General features: G+C 37.6%; 1 protein-coding gene across 4 annotated transcripts in view; it reads right to left on the bottom strand.

Moving 5' to 3' along the window:
* The window catches only part of B3GNTL1 (UDP-GlcNAc:betaGal beta-1,3-N-acetylglucosaminyltransferase like 1), a 97,131-nt gene extending 72,357 nt beyond the window's left edge, over nt 1–24,774 (bottom strand). Inside the window, exons 1-5 of one of the 4 annotated variants that reach the window (XM_063408887.1) lie at nt 24,399–24,774; nt 20,921–21,037; nt 20,710–20,809; nt 16,161–16,225; nt 8,580–8,645 (exon numbers count right to left, since the gene is read on the bottom strand). In XM_063408887.1, coding sequence (XP_063264957.1) covers nt 8,580–8,645; nt 16,161–16,225; nt 20,710–20,809; nt 20,921–21,037; nt 24,399–24,446 — 396 coding nt within the window. In that variant the 5' untranslated portion in view covers nt 24,447–24,774. Of the gene's footprint in view, nt 1–8,579; nt 8,646–15,531; nt 15,664–16,160; nt 16,226–20,709; nt 20,810–20,920; nt 21,038–24,398 lie in introns of those variants that run through there. The other 3 variants (XM_063408889.1, XM_063408890.1, XM_063408891.1) reach the window with 3 other exon arrangements.
* Between the last annotated feature and the right edge of the window lie 1,238 nt (nt 24,775–26,012).

Here is a 26,012-nt window from a genome sequence, read left to right as displayed (position 1 = left end):
ATATACACAATAAATGCAATAGGCTTCTTATTCCAACTGGAAACTTGCTGGAATGCAATATTAATATTACTTGTATAGGAAGCAGTAACATGAGCAATGAATAAAAGAAAATTCTGGCTCATAGTAAAGGAGCATGAAAGTTCAGGAAAAGGTAAAATTCTCATCAGGACAGAAAATCATGACAATCCTTTCTGTTACAATAGCAATGAGGTAATTTGCTTTCTAGACAGACAATTACTTTTTTAATGTATTACAGGTAGAGCTCATTTAGCTTTTTATTTAATGGCAATCAGCAATGGTGTCTCTGGAAAAAATACAAAAGAATTTATCCTTTATGGGAGCAAGAAACAGTAATGGGAAGAACAGTAAAGCACAAAATATGGGGTTTATCTTAAGTACCAACAAATACCTACACTGAAGGGTAACACAATTAAATTCTAAAAATAAAAATGGCTTAAAATGAGCTCTGTGGGAAGAAGTGGCCAATTATAGGATCAGTTTGTGGCCCTACAGTCCTGCCTGGCTTCATCAAAAGCCTCCAGTATCTGCCAGTCCTGTCCAGATGGTCAAATAGCATTACAGGTCTGTATTTAGGCACCTGAATTTCTCTTCTCTAATACCTCTATCACTTCACACTATTAGGAGTGGAGTTAATGAATTGTATCTACAGAACATTATCAGAATTAACATCACAAACATGTTCTTTATGCCACTGCATTGAAAACATCTTCAGGATTTAGAGAACTCTAAAGCCAGTACAACAGGATTATGATACAACTGAAACTGTACAAATAACAATAGTAAAAATAACTATGAGGTTTTCCAGGTCACAGTACCCTGGAAATAAAAATCCAATGAGCACATTCAGTAAATTCAGAGTTATGCTCACGTTCAGAGGAGCTGGGCAGGATTACTACACACATTACCAAATCCTGCTTAGAGTCACCAATAGTCACTGTCCTGTGAGGTACAAAACTGTTCCACTGAAAAAACAGAATATTGCAGTTCCATATCTGCAATGTGCAAAGCCCAGCTCTCCATACCCAGTCACTGACAGGGCAGAACTTGCTCCAGCTTTCACCAATGGCTTTGAAACGCAATATTCAGGTAGAGATGTTTCTTACTTGTGTCATTTCAGAGTTTTATGTTTTCCCTTGCACATTTAAATGGAAAAGGAAGTGGGTGAGAGGAAACAAAGTTTAAATGAGTCGGCAATAATTAAAACCAATGCATTTTCTGCAGATGTGGTGTTTTTGAGTTTTTTAATCACTACAACTTCCTTTACCACAATCAATCTTCCTTATTCAGGAGGCAGCCTATGGGTCAGAACCCACCCTTTGTCTTACAGAGGAAATGAGGATGAAAAAATAATTGGTCTTCAATTTTATCCACCCTTGTTTTAAAAAAAGAGGAAATGAACAAAGGCAAAAGCAGAAATTCTCCACAAGGCAGTAGGCACTGGATGTACAAACACACACAGGAGTTCTTCATAGAATATATCTTCTTTTAAGGAACTTCATTATTGAAACAAGTATTGGAGAAATATGCATTTTAGCATGAAAAAATCCATGGCTTTCCTGTTCAAAATTTCTTTCAGAAGTGATGCAAATTACAAAACTGCATTCTACACAGAGAAAGGATGTGCAGTGTTGTGTTTCATTTTAGAAATATGACAGAATGATGTAAAAACCTCCTTGAAGAGAATGCAATTAAGTACTTAGTGATGCTTTAATTAGAAAAATCATAACATCTGATCCTAGATAATGTTCTGTGAAAAGAAAGATTATCCAAATAACAAGTAAAATAGGGAGGATTACCTTTAGGGCACGACACCTTTTTCCCCCAATATACCTCTTTATGAAAGCCCACAGATGGAAAAATCCTAAAATAAAAAGCTAATAAGAATTATTTACCTTATCCTGAATGTTTAAGAGCAGCTTTAGTTAATCAAGCCCACATCTTTTGTGTTAAGGAAAGGTAGATGCCACCTCTGCTGTCTCCAAATCCTATTTCAATTATTGTAATAATTTTGTACAGTAATTTCCTTTAAGAAAGATTTCGTGATCACCATTTAATGCAATTAAAAAGGAAAAATAAACAAAGAAAAAAAATAAAGAAATATTTTTATGTTGTTAAAATCTTTCCAAAATTATATACTGCAGGAAAAAGGCAGTAAAATGTGTTTCCTCTCCTAATCATTTCCAAGGGAGGAAACTGTTCTTCAAAACGTGACACCTGTGAGGTAATTTGCATTAGGTGTAAATATACAAAACACACCCATGTGTATTTAAAGCATGTTTTAAAAATTATAAAATATGTTGGTAGTGCTGACTCCCCAAAGAAGCCTTTAGGTCAGATGAATATCCATTTCCACAGATGTTTCTTGGAGCAATCCACATTTAAGAACACCTGTTAAACATTCTACTTGACACCAGTTCAAGTCCAAAGTCCACAAAAGGATGTTACATGTTTATTTTCAGCACACAAAAAGAGAGTAATCAAAACCCAAGGAAGTCTGAATTTTCTTTAGTGAATTTATATGAAAAACAAGAAGTCAAGGCAGTGTAATCAGAATGAACCAAGCTGAGCATCACAACACAGGAAGATTTAAAAAGATGTTTTCACACACGTGAATTAATGAAGTTTGAACATGACATTTTGGGGAAAACTTCAAGTAAATATCAATGGAGAGATACCAATTCCTTTTGTCTGTAGCTTCACAAAGTCTGATTGGATTGCAATAGTTATCACCTCAGCAAAATGCCTGAATACCAGGAGGAGAGAATCTTGGTTTTCAAACCTTTTATGCTTCAGACATAGTTGTAAAAATGACATATTAAATTAAATTTATATGAATGAAATACATTACAGTCAGACTTTCATGAATATCAAACTCCAGTAATCACAATCATTTGATGGGGTTATTGGCATGTGGAGGCCATTTTAAACACAAATTTAATTACAAAGTCGTGTCAGTTGGGCTGTTTTCCATTTGGGCTATTTGATTAAATGTAGAACAGACCTAGACTGACATTGTGACTTTGAAAACGCTCTGTGGTTTTTTTCAGAAATACCAAATTAGAAAAAAATCTTTAAGGAAGCTGCCTAATAAAAAGCAAAGACACAGCTGAATTCCAGCACATCTGAATGATACACATGGAAAGGCTCAATTACCAAAAATGTAAGAATAATGCTCTCACATTGTCTAAGAAAGAATTTTCATATTCTTCAGTGCAAAAAAAGAAAAGGAATCATATTTTTTCCTCCAAACATACTCCAGTGTCACCACTTCCAAACAAAACCTTCACATAACTGTTGCTTAGTTTGTACCCTCCATATGAAGAGAAGATTATTGAAATATTGTAAATGACTTTAAAAAGCCTCTAATGACAATTTCCTGAAGTGAAATCTATAAATGTTTTTATAAGTATCTACACTGGATAGCCTTAATTTAGAGTTACATTTTCCACATGCTGGAGAAGAATGTAAAAGACTTGGTAGTTTGATAATAGTGTGCAGTAAAAGGGAACTGAATATAAGAAAAAATTTGCTGACCCGAATAATTAAGACTAGTTCATGAAAATATTCCTCTGGACATGTTTTTCTCTCACAGAAAAAATCAACTGATGTTGGAGAATCAACAAGTGCATGTAATCACCTCAGGAATATAATCTCATTTTCCCTTCTGTCTATACCAAAGATAGACCAGAGCATCTTCATATCTACTCAGCCCCTTTATGGAGCAAATTCCTGCTAATAGGTTTATGCAAACAAATTTGATTTGTCATTCAAGACATGACAGTACTCAATTAATGTCTCTTCAATAGCTGTTGTAGGAATTAATTCTTCTATTAAATGAACCTCCACAGGCAGTGCTTGCTGGGACAGGCCCGGGCAGCACACACTGATCTGTCTCAAACATGCTGAGTAAGGGAGGCACAAGGAGAGCTCTGCAAATTAACTAAGGAGAAAAAAAGATTCTTTAGGTTCTAAGTGAAGAAAATTTTAATCCACTTCATGACCAAAATAAAAGCACTTATCAAAGGAAAAGCTGCTAAGCTATAGGCCACAACTGGCGGACAAAGCATTTAAGGGGAGACTGTAAAACCTGCACGTCAGAATTAAAGTTACAGAATGAGAGAAGATCACCAACAACCTCGCTGAACACAGGAAGGATGAAAATTAAATAGAGGTACAGAATTGAATTGAAATGGAGGTAACATTCAGCATTATGTAGTTATGCTGGTATGGCAGTTTAATAAAACCTCACATACACTCATTTGTCTTTTCGCACCACAGAATAACAGAATCAATGGATCTGATCATTTTAGCCACAAGAAAAGAATGATATGACTCAAACTAGTGCTCTCTGTAAGCAGAGCACTCTCTAAGGGAGGGAGGAAAAAACAAACCTGCTACTTTCTAACACGTGGCAGAAAGGTGTGACAGGTCCCAACAAGAAGAACAACACAGGGTACAGTGACATAAAAAAGAATTAAATTATAACTTTCAGAATTAAAAATGTATGTTTCCAGACGAAAAGAAAAAAAAAATCCTCTTAACTACTAACTGTAGTTAATTTGTGAAATTCAGCAGAGGGAGGGAAACAGCCAATGCCTTTGGCCTAGAGCTGTGCCTTAAGGAAAGGAGCAGCTCAGCTCTCATTCATCTGCTGATTTCTCCAATTCATTGGCCGATTGTGCAATATTTGTTTCAGCTCTCCCAGGGCAGGTGAACAGGTCTGTGAGCCACCAGGCATTGTTCAAGTTCACTCAATCCCATCAACTATCTTAGAGTCACATTAACCATCAAAGATATGCAGAATTCAGGCACTTGGTTAACACAGGCAGATAAGTGCAACAGATAAAAATGCCTTTAAGCACTGCTGCTCTTGATCTAAAGCCAAGCTACAGAATATGCCAAAAATCTGCTTTAGAGATGCAAACTAGTGAGAATTGCTCATCGAAGAAATGCAAATGTTATATTCATGTTCTCTCACAGGCCCAGGTATCCTACCTGTTTGAGACAGAGGATTGTAATTTCTCAACAAATAGAAAGGTGTTCATTGTGACACTGCCACTGATTCACCTCCTACTGAGCCACAGAAAACAAAAGGAAATGATGTTATTTCTATGGCCCACATTCTCACTCCATAAAAGAACAATAAATAATGTTATTTCTATTGCCCACATTCTGTTTTCTCACTGAGGTAGGAGACAGTGAGGAAAAGTTCAGCTATTTTATAAGCTCTTTAACGTTACTGAGTGTCTCCAAGCTCATTCCCAGATCCAGTGATTTTCCTTCAGCATGCCCAGGGCAGGGCCTGCTGGAAGCACTCAGCAATAAAATAACCAGGGAGCAGACACAACTGACATTCCCCTGTCTCCTTGAAACAAAAACCTTTGGGAGTTCTCAGAGGGTGACACTCTGTTGAAATTAAGTAACAGAATAAATGTGGAACAGAATGAAAGACTGCACAGTGTGTGTGGTTTGGGAAATAATTTCCTGGGCTACTCTAAACTTAGAATGTTGTTCTATAAAACACTAGTACATAGACAAGGTTGGAGCTCCTCCAGAAGAACACAAAATAAGATATGAAGGCATGATTTCTTCAGAATGAAGGGAAGTAGAATCTTGAATCTTCCTATTAATTAGCTGCCAACAAAGCATACTTGTTTTGGGGTTGGTATAAGCAACACCTGGTTTATCCTGGATAAATGGGATAGATGCAGCTTCTAGGGATAAACAAAAACAATATGATGTCCCTGAGCTTCTCAACTGCTAAAAGTAGGGATTTGCACTGAACTTTGTATTTCTTAAGCAGAACTTAAGAAATTTGTAGTATAAATACACAGAGTCTCAAAAACTTCTGTCTATTTACAGATTTCATGTCAGGGAGACTTAGAGATGATGTTAAATAGTCACCAGAGGACAAGGTAATAGCAGTCATGCTTTAACAAAAAGAAGAATGAATTAGTGACTTGTATTTTGAGATCCAAAATCCTCCACTCTGAACAGTTCCACCCTACAAGCCTTATTTTTAAAAAGTGTTCCAGATAAGAGCAGCTTAGAGAATAGAAATTAACTTCCTCTTCAAAGCACAATTAAGGAGTCTATGATCCAGGAAATGAGACACAAAGGCTGCTGCTCTTACCTCAGCCCTGTTCCAGTACCTGAACCTGGGGCAAGCTTCTCACTTTTTCAGAGATGGAGACACAGTTTCTTTAAAAAATGACTTGTTGGGAAGATCTCAAAGGCATCTGGTATCTTTGGTTCTGCTGTTCAGTAACCAAGCTTCAAGTTAGAGTAAGGAAATTTGCATTTAAGAGTAATTCAAAAGAAGAAGAACCTCAGGGATTAATTAAACCTGGGAGATTTCTCTTGGTGGGCAAAGTTGGAGACTTTTCCTACCTGTAGATCTGTAGTAACAACAACAGCAGCAGACTGAAGCCAATATAAGACAATATCAGGGCCCACTGGGAACACTGGTCTTCAAATCTGACTCCCAGTAACAATCAGCAAGACTAGGATTAGGAACGAAATTAAACTTCTGAAAGTATATTGAGACTGCATAAAGTCAAAAATCCAGGTCAGGAGAAGTTGCAAAACAGTGGAAAGTGCAAGTCTGCAAATTAGAATTTCAGGAACAAACCAAAAAAGCTCACTGCTTCACAGACATTTCTCAACCTTCTGCTTTTTTTTTTTCCCCTCCACCTACTCTGATTTATCAGACTGATTGAAGCCAGGCCAGAACTTCAAATACAGAACAAAACTTCATTCAAACATCCCCGAACATCTTCTAAGGCCAGAAAATTGAATGGCACAATTATTCTGAGGACAGAAGAGAGATGTTCTTTTAAGAACAGAACTCCACCCTGACACTGATCAGTAGAGTTGTGACCAGGCTGATTTTTCTCAAAGTTGTGTCAGAACTATTGAGGGGCTCTGGACCAAACTGATCAATTTGCTCATCAGAAAGATGAGCCAGGCCACCACAAGCAGCAGACTGAAACACAACCCTAAATTCATATGAATTTAGAACATGGCATAACAGGCTTGTGTTGATCATAAAGACCCTTCAGTCTGCTCAGGTCCTCTTTATTACTTGTTTGATTGTCATTTAATAGCTCGTACTGAGGGTTGTTGGGCACTAAAGTATAACAGAATAGAAACAAAACAGTTGAAGTGCTTTCTAAAAAGACTACAAACTGTTTAGTTGAATTTAGTCTAATTTAAAAAAGTCTTAATTTACATCTGTAGAAGTCATATAAGCAAGAAATATGATAGCTCTTAGCACTGATTTCCATAAAACAAGTATACTGGATCAACTCGCCTTTCTGGTTTTTTGGCAACTGACTGCAGAATTACATTAACTGATTGATATCAGAACAAAAACAACTTTTGATTTATCCTTTTATTGTGTTTGTAATGCGAGTTAGGTTAACTGCTGCTCAGGTACCATTAAAGCTATAATTTAATAAATTCCATTGTAAGGATTGTCAGTTGTCAGAAGAGCTCTAATACAGGTGGTGTGATGAGCAGGTACACTTCCCACCACTGAGCAGCAGGTTGTTTGGCAGACTTTCCTCAGCTAAAAAAACTGCAATCATCTCTACTTTGAAGCAAGTTTGGAGTTCAAAAAGTTCAAAGGTGTTCAGTTGACAGAGAGCAATAATCCTAAAACTGTGTTTTGTTCAGATACCTGCAGGAAATACTTTCATGACAGACCAAGTCCATCAACCTTTCCTTTCCAGAAACCTCTTGCACATTGAAATAAGTATCACAAGAAAGTGTCAGATGTGGAAACAGTGAGGCTGATTTTGCTGAACACTGCTTATAGGAATTACAAACTCAGTTTTCAAATTTATAAAGGAATATCTTTGTCAATAGTATTGATAAATTAACAAACTGCCATAACAAGTTATTTATGTATCTATATGTTATCTCTGGATAAACAGAACATATGCACAAACTCTCTCTAAAGAACACTGACCTTAATCACAGAAAATCATATAAAACAAAAATCATATAGATCAGGAGAAAAACTATCTCACAGAATATTCCTGACAGTGTCTTTCACAGGAGTAAAGAATGGAATTCTAATAATGTTTCATTTTACAGGCAGTCATAGAGAGAAACATCAGCTGAACTGGAAGCCAGTTCATCACTGGTAACAACCAATACATTCCCTATGGTTTACAGTTTCTTAATTATTAAAAGCAGTTAAACCATAGCTGTAGCCAATCCTTTGCAGCTTTTCACATGACTTTTCACAAGGCTACATAAAAAAGGCATTCTCCTTTAGATCACAGACATTAGCCAAACCTATATACTTATTTGCAAAAGAGTATCACTGTTGTAATAAGATCTGGTTTTCTGAACAGAGAAAATAAAAGGAAGAAAAGAAGTTCAATCAAAGCTCCCATTCAGTGCAAGGATTAAAACTAAAGGAAAAGAATACACTGGTTATTGCTTTGCCTTCCCCAGCCCCACTGTGAAATTTTCATATCCTTTTAAAGATGTATCCGGAACTCTGTCAAAGAAAAACCCAGAAATACACACAAGGAAAAAGTACTCACACTGTTTGGGTGTTGAATGGCAACTTCGTGCTGCAGCCTAACCCGCTGTGGCATCATCACATCATCCTGGAATAAATAGCACACTGTTACTGAACATAAAAAGGGTCACAGTACAGTACTGACACACATTAGAATATGTTGCTAAATTAACATCATTTTACTGGCTTGCAGTCAGAAATGCAAATGGAACAGATATTAAGAGAATTCACATTTTTTGTGGGTTAAACTCTTTGCTTTTGGGGCTGGAAGTGATCAAAGCTACTACGTGACAGTGGTGCTGGGATCTCAACACACATCCACAGGCAGCCACACTGTAAATAAATAAATATAACATTTATTTCTCAAGAAACTCTCCAACTCTTTCACAACTCCCAGAGCAGCACTGGCAGTGTGAGGACAGGAACAACCCTCACTTAAAGCCATGAGATCTGAGACAGCAAGATGAGGAAATATTCTCTGTAATCTGGCTGCACCTTGTTCCACTGAAAACGAAAAGCCTTTGGTCTCTAGATCTAAAAATATGTCACATACTATGGGCACAAAAACTAGTACTTGTGAAATGAAAAAATTCTAAGGAAAAAAGGGAAGTATCCACACTCATAAAATGCATTGGCATTGACACTGGCTTTAAAATACACCACCTAGATTTAAATTTCATGTTGATACTTCTTCCACTTGTAGCATAAAGATCTGTTGTATTTATATACAAAAGGATAGGTTGTTTTGTGAAAAGTCAGCAACTCTGCTATTCTGCCTTGAACGGTTAGGAGAGATTCCTTTCAAAATTATATTATTTCCTGTTTAAAATTAAATCCTTTCTAGACAGTGATTTTACAGTCTATAGAAAATGTAGCACAATTTTTCTTCCCTAATTTAGGCCCCTAAGGTTTCTACCTATATTCTTTTCCATGTTGGTGCCATATTTCCTCCCGTTTAAAGAAGCAGTCTTTTTCAGATGCTGGTTAAAGCTAATACAGCCTCTTTCTTCTCAGAGTATTTCCAAATAAACTTAATGAAGCAAACATAATTCAAAGGAGCCCTGAATTCATGTTCTACAGACACTCTTTTTACAGTTCCTCACACTGAAATCATTCTGAGATTCCTGTTAAAGCACAAACCCTCAATATTGAATTTCCAACCACTTGCACATTAAAACTTCCCATCAAGTCAACAGCAATAAAAATATATTAGTGCTTAAATATCTACAGCTTGAAGAGTTGAATGACCTTGCTATAAAGGTGCCACTATAGTTTTATCAAAACAATGCATGATAAAAAAAGTTTCAGAAGTAGATCCAACTATTTAATACAGTTCAAGGTTAAAGATAAAACAAAATAATAATAAAACTGACTTTTATCACACATAAGTTTATAAAAGATGGGAGGACTACATTGTCAAAAGCATTTTTCTGTATTTTGCATTTAGGATATGTTTAGTAATAAGCATGACAGCTGTTCCTGATTTTCAAAGCCAACAGAGCAAAAAAACCCTTCTGATTTCTCATGACTTCAAAACTACACTATTATTTACCACCTAATCCACTTTATCAACAGAGCACCAGAATTCCAGTATCAAGCAAGCGTTCCAATAAACTTTCACCCTATTTCCCACAATAAGAACCATAATCCTATTTCTTTACTCCAAATACAGGGCTGATTTTTGTAAATCAAAACCTGGCTTTCATACAAGCAATAACAGATATATTTTAACTGAACTTTGTTCACTCCTTTACAAGTTTCCAAGGATCCTTAGATGTTTGCTTGTTAAATAATAATATTAAAAAAAAAAATCCACCAGGATTTTCAGGTATAGCCAAGAATTTCAATGCTCAGAACAATGTTACCCTCATCTTTTACAAGATACAACTCTTTAGCTTTTGTGCTAGAAGATTTCACTGCTCATGATCCCGCACAACAGAGAACTCTTACATTCACAAAGATGAAAAATAACACACTTGATTTTAAAAGGTTAAATCAGCATGGAAAGTATTCAAACCAAATTAAAATAACCTATGCACCAAAGAGGTCAGTGTCATGTTTTCATAACCACCCAATTTGACAGGAATGGCCCCGTTCCCCTAAGAAAACACTGTGTCAGTTTGATGCTTTGGCAAAACTCACACATCTACAGATCTGGGGCTTAGGCTATCAGAGAGCATCAGTATTCTGTAAACTCCAGCTAAAGAGGAGGCACTAGAACCACAAAAACTTCTAAATGCCTCTTTTTATTAACACAGCTTTGTTCTCTAATGCTGCAAAACTCTCTGAACTCTTACCCTGGATGACCTTTATTTCTTTTAATAATTCTCTCTCATTTTTTTATTAGCAGCTTTACACACACTGCACTGCTGTGTACTTCTGTGATACCTTCTGAGTTCATGAAAGGAGAAAAAAAAGATGGGGAAAAAAGGAATATAACAGTTTAGGATATAATCCCAAATACTATAATAAAGCAATTGGATGATGAGGAAGCACAGCACAAAATATAAACCACACCCCAGACAGAAATGAGATACAACCATCATTCAGCTCTCGTGGATTCAGGTTGGTACCAGAAAAGCAACTACAAAATCCAACTTCAACAGAATCTTCACTATGGATGACTGGAAAGGTAACCATGGAGTGAAAAAGAGAATGTATTTATAGTGAAATAATCTTAGAGAACTCGGATGGATTCAACACTGGTATTTAAAAACCAAAATAAATTCTAATGAGTAAAACCAAAACAATTGTACCACAAATTAAGGGCACCTTAAAAAAAATAAGAATTTTAGCAATTAGAGTATTAAACAGCTAAGGTGATAAAATATTTTACCCAACTGTAACTGATGCAACCAGAAAAGATTAAATTCAGCAAACATGTTGTCAGATTTCAGTTTCTACAGGTAGAGTTTGGTCATCTTTTTTTTTTGTTTTTTGGTTTAGAACAGAACAAAACCTCAAGAATCAGGCAAACACTTTCCAAATTATTTTTCACTCATTTCGGAAAGGGAAAAAAAAAGGGCCTATACAAAAAAGGGAAGCATATTTAGTTTGTTTCTGTTTCCTAGGTGAGAGGAGGGAAGATAATAATAGTAGCAGTGACTTACATTGAAAAATAATTTTAACAAAACAGAAGTTTACAATGAAATCCATGTTCACATGAAGTCTCTAATGGCTGACAGGATGAGGAGAAATCTCCCCCATGGAAAGAATGGACAAAAGAAAAGAAATTTAAAATAAATGCTATGTAAATGCATGCCTTCCCCAGTCATATACTTGGAATAAAAAAGCTGGCCTCTTCAGCCAGGCTATGTGGACCTCACTGGGCTCCACAGTGGTAACTTTATCATTAAAAATTGGTGCTTCTGCACTTCAGACAGTAAAACAAAATATACAATTCAATGCACAAAACACATTTTTCAACCAAGGCCAAGTTCACAGAAAACAAAACACTAATTACAGCTCAGTGTTGAGGTGCTTTCTTAGGCTCACATTACAGACCCATCTCGTGCTTTTCCAAAGTCCTTCATATTTGGCTGCTCAAAATGAAAAAAAGGACTAAGAGCTGATACACTCCACTGCCATAACAACAGCATCTTCTTTCCATTACAGCTATTAAATGTAAAATACAACCAGCAGCAACAGCGGGAGGAATGTTTCACTCACTGAGCAACAATATGGCATCTCCAACATCTTTCAATTCATCAAATGGTCCATTCATTCATCCTGCACCTGCTCAGACCAGAGGGAAAATCTTTCTGTGCTATTGTTCAGTTCAGCTCCTTGAACCAGGGAAGAGAAATGCCTGGGACCTCCAAAAACTGGTCTGTCAACAGCTCTGCTGAAGGAAATACCCTGATCCCAGGCAATTCTCCAGGGGCTGCTTTTTGAACAGCCCCACACCATCAAACTCGCTAGGACCAGGCACTCAAATGGCACCCACAAATCACCTGAGACTAATGATCTGTCAGTACTTGCAAGATCATAAGAAAAAAATGCTACTTTTCTGTTTCTGCTCCCAAACTAAACTCAGAAAGAAGGGGATAACAAAGACAACATTTCAAATTTAAGGAGCTGACTGCATTGAGCACCTTTCTTTATTTTTGAGCATACCAGCAAACAGGTCTACACAGAAAGATCTGTGTGGTGCTCTTATGAGCCTGACAATTTTTTAGGGAATCTTTTAATTAAGCATCACGATTAGTTGGTCAGGAAACTTTTGCTGTAGCAGCAGCTCCCACCTTGGTGCATTTATTCAACAAATGCAGACATATGCCTTTCTGTATCTTGCTCTTCTGTGGTCACTGGAGATCACTTTTGATTTTTTCTCAGAGTCAGATCACTGAAAAAAAAGATGTGTTTGCAGTCAAGTGAAGCAGGTAACTCACAAGGAGCTCGGCAGCAAAGCCAGTAAAGCCAGACAAGAGTAAAAGCTTCACCAGCAATTCCAGATGCCCTCTTTAACTACTGAATAGATGTAAGACACATGCAGGGAGAGGTTATGGCAACCAGATTCTGAAAGTTTGCTTCTTCATTTAACATTTCATATCAGACAGAGGCTGATTTTGGTTTTAATACAAGCACTTCTTTACAAAACAATGATAGGAATGATGTCTTCAAGCACTCATATTTTGACTTTCTGGGGCTCACTAGTGATTAGGAAACATGGACAACTCTTCTAGTAATGGAGTTTACCACTACTACTGCCTGAGAATCTCTGAAATTCTGATACATTGCCAACAGAGCCTTTCAAAAGATTACAACAGGCACGTTAAGTTCTCAAGTGATTATGAGTGGGTTTGAAACACTGTAGGTCAAAAAAGGACACATTTTTATGTTTCTTCTTTAACAGTCAGGAAGTGTCCAACAACACACTGAATAAACCTGAAATAATTGGAAACTGCACAGATTATTAGGATGAAATGAAAGCTTGATCCTTTTTAAAGAAATACAGTTCAGACAAGTAGAGGCATGTTTATGTGCATGTCAACGAAAACAGTTCAAAGAAGAATTTTTAGTGTAAGAGTTCTGCTCTGCTACAAGTGGGTAAATGCTTCTAACAAAGATGGCACCACCCCAGAGAAGTGACAAACTACAGTTACAGTACAATGGAACTGGCAGATAAAGTCATAACTGCAGACAATTTGAAGAAGAAAAGCTGACAGTGAAATATATTTGTAAAATTTTTTCTCATTTTCCCATAATACAAATGTTATATATGAAAAATTGTTAAGTAGCTTCCATTTTTCTGCTTGTTTTCCCAGAGGGGAAAAATGCCTGGAGGTGAAATCTGTAACAACAACCACAGTAAAAAAACTCCACAATAGCTGTTAGTCAAACAGCTGCCACTTTATACTAGAAAAGACTGATCAAATTCTGACAGTTCTGAGATCTGTAACCTTTTTTTTTCCACATTTCTTCTCAGTTTGTTGTCCTCAGAAATCTGTGTTGAGAGACATAACACAAGCAGCTTGGCTCCAGCTGGAATGGCAAGCAAAAACAGTCTTGCTGGAGCCAGCACTTCCAAAGATGCTCCCCAATATGCTCATCCACTCATTTCACTTCACACAGAGAACAAAGGAATGCCCAAAAAGCCACGGATGTGTTTCTCTACTTATTTGTAATGTGCACAAACTCCAGCCCCAGCCCCATTCCTCTGCACATCCACCTGCAGCAGACCTGAAACTGCGGCTGCACTTCTGAAGGTCAATTCCTTGGCATTACTGCAGCACATTCCAAAAGGCTGATCTCAACATTCCTTCCTAGAGAGCTGCACACTGCACTGGTGACTGAAACCAAGAAGGTAGGTGGTGTGTGGAAGCAGAGTTGTTAAACAGCTGGCAACATCTGTGTCCCAGCTATTATCACACAGCATTTACTAACTACAGCCGAAACACTGGGCAGTTTTTGGACTTTGTAGCAGTTTCCACGTCCGTTTTATTTGCTCTGATCTGTTTTCAGCAAAAAATGGTATCACAAGGAGAGACAGTAGAAAATACATTTAAGTAATGCCAGGATTTAGTATTTCTTTTGTAGCAAGATTAGGCTTCTGATAGTCCAGAATGCCTCTATTTTGAAGAAGCAACAGAAATGCATAGAACAGAAAATCTTGGTAACTTCTCCTAAGTTTATCCACACTGTAAACCACCAAATCCTCAACTCACTTCCAGAAAGTTTTGATAATATTAAATATAAACTTCTGCTAATGATAATATTGCAGGAATACAGTATCATTGCCAGTTATATTCCTTAATAATTGTAATTTGCTTCCCTGATGTTTTGTTTTCCTGCAATAGTCAGCCAACAGAAACAACACAGCAGCAGGAAGATTATAATACATGGTAATATAAACAACAAATCAATAATTCTGAAGAATCACTATGAAATTATGAATTAACTTCATTTAGAGAATTTGATTTTCTGGTCTGCTGCTAGTGATTTTCAAACAACTAGATCTGTCTGGATTGAAAAGAAAGACTAACCCATAATTTACTTCAGTACATCATGCTGTGCATATTTGAGACAGAAGATATGAAGCTCCATGGGACAAGAGTAGATTAATTTCTCATTCATGTACTTGTGGACTCAGATAACTTCAGCCAGCTCAAGCACACACATTCCTCATCCTACAGACTCCCTAGAATGTCCTGTGCAATGTGGTATCTGTCCAAACCTGGAATACTCAAACTTTGCAAAAAGTAAGTTCCTTTTTTTATTTTCTTTTGTTTTTTCATTTAAGGTATGTAAACAGTCTCACTGACTAACAATATATCCCCAAAATCACAACATTTTAACATATGAACAACACAAATATTTCTTCCATCTAGCTGATAATGCATATGGAGTTTGCAAACTAAAGGATTTCCTTAATTAAAACCTGAGAATGGCTGTAGAGTTCACATACCTTCTCTCACAACACTTTTTAACACGCACAATCATAATATTCAGTTGAATTGTACCTGAAAACCTACCCTGTCAGCAGCCAGCTCATCCTGTGCTACCTTAACCCATAGTTCAGTTCCAATTCAGAGGAAAAAAAAAATCAATTTTCAGGTGAAATTACAGGAGATCAGTGAGCCTTGAAGGTCCTGCTCCTCTTGCCTGCTCCCAGCACACGGCCCCGCTGCTCTGCTCAGCTGGGCACCTTTGTGAAACCTCTCCTGCATATTCAGCTGCACCAAGTGAGATCCTTATCTGGGGGTTAGTGAGCTCAATGGCTTCACAGAAGAGATCCAACAAAGGACAGGAAAAAAAAATCCAGTTGGAAGGTGAGATCTTTCCTATTTTGCATCAAAAAGCCGGTAGATTAGCTCTTAGTTTCTCACCAATACAATTTTCTGAAGAATGTGGGAAAGAAAGATCCTTAAAACACCTAAATACCAACCTTGCCCAGCCCTGTTCACAACAGCTTGTGAAATCTGATATAATCAAAGAATGATGTAAGGCTTTCCACAGGTTGGAATACAACTTTACAACCATAAATAGTAACCAGCACATTTAACAACCTTTAAGCAGCTTGTCTTTCAGCAAATCAACAACTCCATTAAAAAGAAAAGGATTATATTGACAAAACCAAGTTAGACAAAAAGCATGAACTTACTGAATCCAGAAAGCAGAGATAGGTTCCTGAGCTCTGAATTACTGCTTGATTTTTAGCAAATCCAACTGTTGAGAAAGCAAAGATAAAAATATGGAGGAGTTTTTACTGTTGCATCTTTTTAAATCTTAATAAAGTGAGGAACAAATGAAAGAAAATACAAAAATCAGTATCACATAAAGTACCAAAATTTTCCATATTTACTGCAAGGTAATTTGTGAATATTTCAATAGGATGCCTAAGTCAGTCACATTCTCTGAGTGAGTGGAATTCTACAATCAGGTAGAATAAGACTACTTATGCCAGCTCTCTTCACAGACATAATATGTAATGTGTATCTTGAAGAGAGCAGGTGTTGTATCCAGAACCTCACCTTGCAGAATCACAAAGTGCTTTGGGCTTTAAAGGTCCTCTAGGCCAACTCCTTGCAAAGAGCAGATGCTGAAAACCCTTGGATACACATACATTCATCTTTTAAGTCCTAAAAATACCAGCAATTCATAAAAGAGGCAGAAGAGGACCAAAAACTGCTGTTCCTCCCACCAGGGTTCTCAGAAGAACTCAAAAAGTTCTGTTCCTTGGTGCTTGTTAAGTATCAAGTTTGCAAATACAAAAATTTCCTGTGTCATTTATGTAAAAGCACGTGTAATGCAGAGGGGAGCCAAAGCAGGCTCATTTATTAGATACACACATGGAGCACAAAGGTGGCTTATTTATACCAGAACATGTTGTATCATCAGTGGAGACCACACTGAAATGTCACTTCACACAAATGACAACACTGGCACCTAGGGTGACCTCCTGACACTTGGTCAATCTTTTTATCAACTCATTCATTTCAGGAAACTGAACCAAAGAAGAAATTTTTTTGTCAGCTTAATTTCTGAAGCAGATGACTGTTCTGGAGGATGAAACAAATGGCAGAACCAGAAAAATAGGAAGGAGCAGGAATCCACAGTTGAAGGAAAGGATGGGACTGCAGGAACCACCAAAATACATCCACAAGGAGGGAATGCTTACCTGGGATCACTTTTGCAGGTACACAAGGTGCACCTAAGAACATTCTGATCTCTGAATCCCTGCCCTGGGCAGATTATAAGAAAAGCCCACCCTGTATCCAATGTTAGTCTAAAAAATGCTGCATGGATTCCACTTGGTCACATATGTAACACTTAAGCTTTCTTTGGAGTATTTATGGAACCAAGTCATGGAATCCAACAAGATCACCCTGACCTGCAAGATAAACTTTGTGAAGACATGCAATACTGTAGAGTTTTTGCTCTTTAGGGGGAAAACTGGAAATGTAAAGCCAAAAAATCTCACCATGAAGTGGAGCAGAATAATTTTAAATAATATTATCTGTAAAGTTTCTGATTTTGCGTTTGAGAAAAAAACAGAGTTCTGTAATTGTCTTATCTTTTTATGTGTTACAAGTTTAAGTTTGCTCAGGAAACAGATTTAACTGGGCTCAAAGGTTCCCTTAGTTGTAATGCACGTGCTCCTTGGCTATTTTGCTGAGCTGTCCAAGTACAGAAAAAGACTTATGACTGCATTTCTTACTGCCTCCAAGGAACATTATGTCAACATACCACCAGAACACAACTAATAAAAACTCTTCCTTATAACTGTGTTATTTTTTCTCATGTACTTTAATCCCCACCTTAACTTCTCCTCATTGTGGGTTTTTTGGATTTATCATTTTACAGGATGTTTACATAATACCTTTTACAGAGCTATGAATATCTAATCTCATCTATACAGTAACTCTCAGTCTCTTCCTACTGGCAGTAAAAAAGCAGCTGGCAAAGACAGGAGCTGCCACAGCAGAGCTGGATCCTGGCAGGAGCAGTTGTAGTGGGAAACAACTGATGCAAGTCAACAGGTCTGGACAGGCCAAAGCAGCAAACCCCCAGTTAGCAAAGCAAGAGATAAAAGAACAAAAAACATGACAGAATTAAATGTGCCCAGCATCAAAAAAATCAGTGTTATCAGAAGCCACAGCAGCTGTAAAGTGGCCTGGACTTACATTTCAGTGCTGTCAATAACATACCTCAATATTTCAACAACCTTGAGTGGATAATAATGAATTACAAGGAATCAAAAATATAAGAAAAGAGTAAAGGAGGCTTCAAGGCAACTACAAGATGGCAATTATATTACTCTATGAACTTTCTGAAGTATTTCAGAGCTCATCTTCAAATCAACCACTTTAAATAAAATCACAAAATATTTAGTATTTGTTATGAGAAAGAGTTGGAAAATATTTCTTGGTATGTTTAAGACAGAAACATCCTGAAGTTTTTCATATGCCAGATATCTTTTAGAGGAAAGAGAGAGAAGAAAACACATGCATTTTTTTTAATTATAAGAAGATAAATATAACTCCCCATAGAAGAAACTAAGTATTAAAAATTCTTTCACCACAACAAATTCTGTGTTTGGCATGAGTAAAAAAAATTTCTTTAATATTAGTCTACTGAACAAAATGAAATGTTTGTGCCAGGTCTCTGAGTTTTGTAAGGCCTGCTTACTTGGTGAAAAGAGCCTGTTACCATGGTTACAGCCATAAAAACTTAAGCCTCAGTGAGATATTAACATTCCTCACTCTTGGAAAGAAAAAGGTTTCCTTTTTTTAGGCAAGTGACCCTTTCTTTTTTCCTAGGTTCTCCCCCTTTCTTTTACATGTTAGAAAAGAATCAGAAATAAATCCTAATCTTGTGTAAATAGTTGAAGATGTGAAGCCTGACTAGTACTTTGTTTCTGTACCAAAGCATCTTCTTTTAAAGGCAAGACTCCTTCCAGTTGTACCTAGTCCTTAACAAAATGAAAGTAAATCACCAAAAGCAAACAAATACTATGGATTTCAAGTAACCTGCTTCTAAAATTTAACAATCAGGAAGTAAAGATGTCCCTGTTTTAATGGTGACCTGAAAGTCTCTTCCACATGGATAAGCCTGGGTTTGTTTTTTAGCAGTACTATGCATTTCACACTATTATTTAAATAGTGTACAGCTGCCCATCCCACTCCCAATTTATTAAAGATCTGTTCTTTATTAAAAATCAGTTTCCAGCTACACTAACACTGACAAATGCATGCTAAACCAAAAAATAATCTGACATATCCCTAATGGCACAGTGGAATTCACAACTGGAACTCAGTTTTAGGTTCAGTTTCCTGAAGTGCAAAGGTGAACAGACATCAGAATTCTAGAATTAAAAATAAAACCATCCTGCTTTTGTATTCTGGCAAACTAAAAATTAGTTTATACACAATTGATACAACACTCAAGTAGGAATAAGACTTTAGACACAGCAAATGTTTATAAAAATGGAAAATATGTTACACAACACAATGGTATTAGCAAAAAAATTACTATATTAAGTATTTGAAAGGAGAATGATCACCCAACAGTGAAGGGAGGAGAAAAGAAGAAAAAGTCACAGGATTATGAGTAAATCTTGACATTGCCCAAAGGAGAAAAATTCCCTCTAAAAACCTTTCTGCCTTTCATCATTACCAGCCCAATAGTTCTAGTATTACAAGCTGCACTGTCAAAACAATACCAGTTCATGCTAGAAGTATTAAAATACTAAAAATATTTATAGTAAGGGTTATGCTGTGTTACTTCAGTATTGCTACGTCTGACAGCTATTTAAAAACAGATGTAAAGCCTACAGTCAGGAGAAATGACAGTAAATAAAGCCAGGGGCCTCTGCCAGGTTGCAGATGAATTCAGTGCACAAACTCCCAATTTATTTGCATGTTTCAACAGGGGATGAAAATCAAACTTTCTGAAACAGAACTCGGCTTTCACATAAGAAGGTCATTTTGAGGAGAGTTCCTGAGTTCCTTTCCACTTCAAATAGGACATGTAGTGAAAAAACAGAAACGTCCCAAATTTTGTGTTACAGTGTTTCCAAAGTGTGACTTTTAAGAGATAACTTCAAAGACACAAACTTGGAACCAATGTTTTAACAATTCCTACCTGTCTACTCATTAAAACAAAGTCCAGAATGACAGAAACATTGGTTACACAGCTCCAGTACACAATATGAGCACATTGTTCTTCCTTTGTCCTTCTGTTCTTCCTCAGAACCCAGACATGATCTTCCAGCTTTAGTGTCACTCAACAACAGCTTCTCCAAAAATAAACTGATATTTATTTCTATTTTACATCTTAGGATAATTTATTTTTTTCTTAAAACCCACCTCTGAAGATAAATCAGATATCAGAAAGCCACAGTAAAATTGCAAGCATTAACAACATTGTGTATACTACAATTAAACAAAATTCTTTTCCTTTTGCAGAGTAGAGCACACAAGTGCTAAGCCAAGTTCTTCTTTCTTTGAACATATAAACAAATTCTACAGAGCCCAAAGCAACAGGGCCAAATTCAAATTGGAATAAGTTCTCAAACAGAGCTCTAGAAAACAATGTGGGTTTTTTTCCATTGCAGTGCAAATGGCTACAAAGACACTTTTCAAACTAAAAAGTGGAAGGTGCCTGCAATAAGAACCAAACTCTCACAAAATCACTATTAAGCTACATACCACCTCGAGGCTGAGAGGAATTGTTGTTCCCAACGATTACTGAAACACCAACTTCTTCCAACTTGTTCTTCCATTTTTCAATTATTTCAGCTGAACCATCCTAGAAAAAATAATGACTTAGATGCAGCTATTTTAATTTGTGTGGTGAAACCAAAAATTTCTGTCACAGGCAGTATTTACTTGGACAATATTTTAAAGGTTTGAAACGCACCTTACTGGCATCATTAAAAATTGACAGCTCCATGGTTCCTTTAAAATCTTGTTCCCAAACTGACTGTAAGCATTCATCTAACCAGCATTCACTGTTGTGAACAGGCACAATGATAGACTACAAAAAAACAAACAGAGATGCACATGCACGTCAGAAAGTATATTTTTGTTTACTTACATATATGTATTAAAAAGGAGAAGTAGCAGATCCTTCTAAAACTTTCACCAAAAAATGCATCTTAAAAATATAAAAGTAAAGTAAAGAACCTTTATTTTCATTACAAATATATGATTTGCTTTCTTCTCTACCAAGCTTCTTTTTAAATTAAGTTCCACAAGATGGTTTTTGGTAGAAGTCCACGGAAACAAGAGAGACCACTGAAGCAAACCCACAAATGAAACATCTGTAACACCACCCTATTTCTAGTAATCCTGCATTTCTTAAGACACTCCTCACTTTTGTTTTCCATCAATACACCTTACTCATTGATTTCTCTTCAAGCCTAATTGGAGATGCTGTTACATGCAGCTGGACCCTTGGGCTGCAGGCAAGTTTTTAAAAATTATTCCACCTACAACTGTCTAAAGCTCATTGGAAGTTGCTCTTTGATGTAGTTCCATACTCCAGCTGCAGGCTTTCCTCTTACAGCCTCTTGGTTCAGTCAAGCAGGAAAATATACCTGAAATATTTCAAAATTGGTTAGAAACAAGAGAAGAGCATTTTATGTGTTCAGTTACTCATCACTGATCTAATTATCCCTAAAAAGCCAACAACTCCCCAAATTCTTTCAGTGTCTCAAAACAGAACACATTTCCTTCAGAGCAGAGAAATCAGCCCAGTGATACATTGGCTGTGTTTGTAAAGGGGGAGCCCAAGTCTGTACCTGTTAAAATTATTTATAGATGGGGAACTTAAGGGCCTAAGTAACTCATAAAAAGTCTCATGGGACATTTCAAGAAGCTCCCTAGAAACACAACTTCAACTCCTCATCGTGTGGGATAACCACAAATGCATGGTTGGAAGAAAAAGAGGATTTGTTCCTATTGTGAGCAGGAGAGAATCCTAAGAAACAAAACACTGTGATACTGAAATTGAATTATTCACTCTTTAATGCCATGTGAACACATGTGCATTGTGTAAACACACATAGGTGCACCCATCAGAAGGCAGATTTTTGGACATTGAAGGATGTACACACAGGTACAACCCAGTCCTGTGTAGTGTACAATGATTAACAACGTTTCACAGCCAAATAAAATAGTAAACATCTAAAATGAATGAACCTTCTGATTTTTGGCAGGATGATGGAATAGTTCTTAAAAGAAGAAGGCAAAAAGCTCTCAAAAATTTTAAGCAAAGTAGGCCTTTGACTTGTGTTTTAGAGACATAAACAAAATAGGGAGAAACAAAAAAAAAAGTGAAACTGATTACCCAATAATTACAACATACTGACAAAAAAGATTATTTCAGAACTGTCCCAGATTAGTACTTTGAGAGTAAAAAAACCCCAGAATCTGAGATTCTGAAGTACTATATTGACTTTACTCAAGATTTTAATATTCTTTATGTGGACATGGCAATTAAAGTAAGACCTTACACATTCATACCAACCAATCTAACATATTCATTCAGGAAAAAAGGGTTCCACAATTCTTCCAATGACAATATACACTTGTGCAGTTTTGCATATTCAGAAAAATCAGTTATTTTTCAATTTGTTTTCTGATTCACTTAGTAAAAATTTGACTAAGCTATCACCAACTAGCTTGCCATTGGTTTGAAAACTGGAACTTCTTTGCTTTTTTTCCGTGGTGCACTCCTGTTTTAAGTCAGGGCAGCAGTGCAAAACAGCAAGATGATTTTTGACCTCGCTGTTTAGCTAGAACTGAAAGCAGAAAAAAGCACTTTACGGGCAGCACATTTGAAACAACCCACAAATACTTAATGGCACTGAGGTGCTCTGAACTGAACTGCTGGTAATATATTACCATGCTCCTAAACACATTTCTGTGAGCAAACTCTACTTCCATGGAACAATGACAACCATATAAACTGGACATCTGCCAAACTAAGGCCCAGAGCTGAACTGCTGATGATATTTCTGCATAAAACCTGAAAAATTAACAAACCCACACAAGTAACTGTGCTCAGCAGTAGGATTAACACCTCAGAGTATTGCTGATGTTGTGTATTAGTTTTCTTAGGTTCCACCATTCTTGTTCAGCTCTCTGGTTTTCTGTGTCTAGTTTTAGTTTGAGGATAAATCAAAAATCTAGACTTTCATTTCTCCCTCATTCATTACTAGATTTGTACCCTGGCTTAAGAGTTGCAATTGGGCAGTTATAAATTGGCTTTTAATGCCATGTGACTGTATCAGAACAATTCAATCTCCTTGGACCATTTAAAGAGGTGAAAACCATGAACCAGGGCACTATTTCAATTACATGTGCAGTCTCATAGCAGCTGGTAGTAACCTCCAGAAGCTGTGTCTGCTTCTTCTGTCCAAAACAAGATCAATTACAGCTCTGCCATTGCTGCCAAACCCTCTCTCCAGGGTCAAACACCAACCTTGCTAAGGTGCTCATGAAAAGCAGGCATAAGGGAGATCCAGAATGGTTTTCCCAGTGTCCTTTTGCTGCAGTTTTGCCAACTCCTACTTCCCAATCCCAGCACAGATGATTATTCTAGTTCTGCTTGCAATAGCCTTTCCTGTATTTGAAGACTGCTACCAAAAGAGTGAACTACAGAGAGTGTAAAGCTCTCTCATAGTAATTTTGGCTATTTGGGAATTAAATTGAAAACACCTAATGTGCTTTTGGCAGTATAAATCATCTGAGCGACAATCTGAGGTGACCTGAGTCAGAATTACCATTTCATTAGCTGAGGCTAATTTACAGCAGCATCCAACAGAGGGGAGTTTCACGACCTATGAGCCAGATGTGACACTTAAAACACAGCTATGAATCAAACCTGGACTCGAGCATTGTGACACTGCCTGGATTTCCCTGAACTCCACACATTCTAGATTAGTACATCTTTCTATATTTTTATATCTCTATTTATACAGCTATATAGGCACAGAAATAGATAGATGTTGTATATTTAACTTTATCTATGTGTTTAATTTATATATAATTGTGCATATATAAAAATATTATATTTATAAAACATCTATGCACACACTATATACACATATAAAATATTTTATATCTATATGTATTATATTATGAAATATATTTTATCAGATAATATACACAAACACTATATATATATATATATAGTGTGTATATATATATAATTTTTTTAAAAGTACGGGAAGTAACAAGCAGGAAGTGCTGTATGAAGATTTTACGACCGTGTACCCGAACGCGCCGAGGCTCCCGTGCTGCCCTCCGGGCCAGCCCTCCCGGGCCAGCCGCGGCCCCGCCCGAGCACACCCGGCCCGGGGCACCCCGGCCCGGCCCCGCCTGTCACGTACCACCTGCACGGGGGGCTCGGGGCTCCCGCCGGCTCTCCCCGGCTCCATCGCCGCCGCCCCTCGGGGAGGAGCGGGAGGAACAACCACAGAGACGGAGGCGGGAGCGGCCGGAAGAGGCTCCGCTGGCGGCGGCAGCCGAGCCCGATCCCCGGCCGGGGCCGCGGCCCGTGAGGGGAGCCCCGGCCCGTGAGGGGAATCCCGGCGCCGGCTCGTACGGAAAAATCACGCTATGAAAAACCAGTGTCCAGAAAGGAGACAGACGACTCCTGCAACTTTATTCGAATAAATTAGAGAGAGGCCACAGGGGCACCTGGCCGCGGGGTTTTTTATCTCGAGGTGTTGGAGGACACAGCCTTTTATCCAAATTCCCTGCCGCGTGTTGCCCTCTTCCTTTCCCAGTGCTGAGGTACTAGGAAGGTGCAGCCTCCCCGAATCGCTTACCACAAATCCCCCCCTTTAAACATGTCATTTTCCTGCAAAGTTCAGAAGTCCTGGCTTGTGCTGACCCATTTGTCTGTTTCGGGAGTGAAGCTGTCTGGGCTCTGTGGCAAACCTGCAGCTTGAAGTTAATAGAGACACTAAGACCCATTTGAAAGGCGTTAACACCCATTAACTTCACTCACCGAATTGTTTGTTAAGACATTAGCACACATCTTCCCTCTCACACTGATGGTAAATGCTGCCCCGCTTTCCCACCTGTTCTCTAAGCTCAATCCTGCAAATTTTCAGCAGTGTTAAAATGCTTTTTCAAAGTTATTTCCCACACTGGGGTATGACAGCCTGCTTGAAATGAAATTTGTGGAAATCGAAACAAATTTTTCGCTTTGGAGTTGTTCATCGTACATATTCCTGGAGAGTGATATTTGTAATACCAATGTTCTCTAATCTCTCCAGTCTGGGCTTATTCTTGGTCTGAACTACTATGTTTAGTGCCTTTTTTAATAAAAAAGTTTCTAATAACCTTTAAAAAGGGCAAATTGCTGGTGGTAATGGTGCCATTATCATAGAATCATGGAATGTGAATAGGTTGGAATGGACTTTAAAGCTCATCCAGTGCCACCCCCTGCCATGGCAGGGACACCTTCAACTGTCCCAGGCTGCTCCAAGCCTGGTCCAGCCTGACCTTGAGCACATCTATGGATGGGGCAGCCACAGCTGCTCTGGGCAATCTGTGCCAGGGCCTCCCCACCTTCACAGTGAAAATTTTGTTCCTGATATCTAACCTGAATTTCCCCTCTTTCAGCTTGTATCCCTTACTCCTTGTCCTGTCACTGCAGTTCCTGACAAAGAGTCCCTCTCCAAACTCCTTGTAGGCCCCTTCAGGTAGTGGAAAGCATTTAAAAATATATTGAAAAGTATTATTGATCATTTATTAACTGAAATTATGGTTGTGCAACCACTTACTCCCTCGAAAGTATTCACAGCTAAAAGGGATTGCAGCACCAGGCCCTGTACAACAACCTATTGAGAATTTTAGAAATTTGCACAAAGCAATCTTTGTTGAGCAAAATCCTGAGATTATCCCTTGTTTATTTGAAGAGCCTGTTAAACAGCCAGACAATTCAAGGAGCAAACAGAGCGGAGTTATCTTAAAATGTTGGTTGGCACACAAAT

This window comes from Prinia subflava, chromosome 12 (genome assembly GCF_021018805.1).
Source record: "Prinia subflava isolate CZ2003 ecotype Zambia chromosome 12, Cam_Psub_1.2, whole genome shotgun sequence".
Lineage (NCBI taxonomy): Eukaryota > Metazoa > Chordata > Aves > Passeriformes > Cisticolidae > Prinia > Prinia subflava.
The sequence above is the reverse complement of the archived record's forward strand: the minus strand, read 5'-3'. Positions and strand labels throughout refer to the sequence as shown.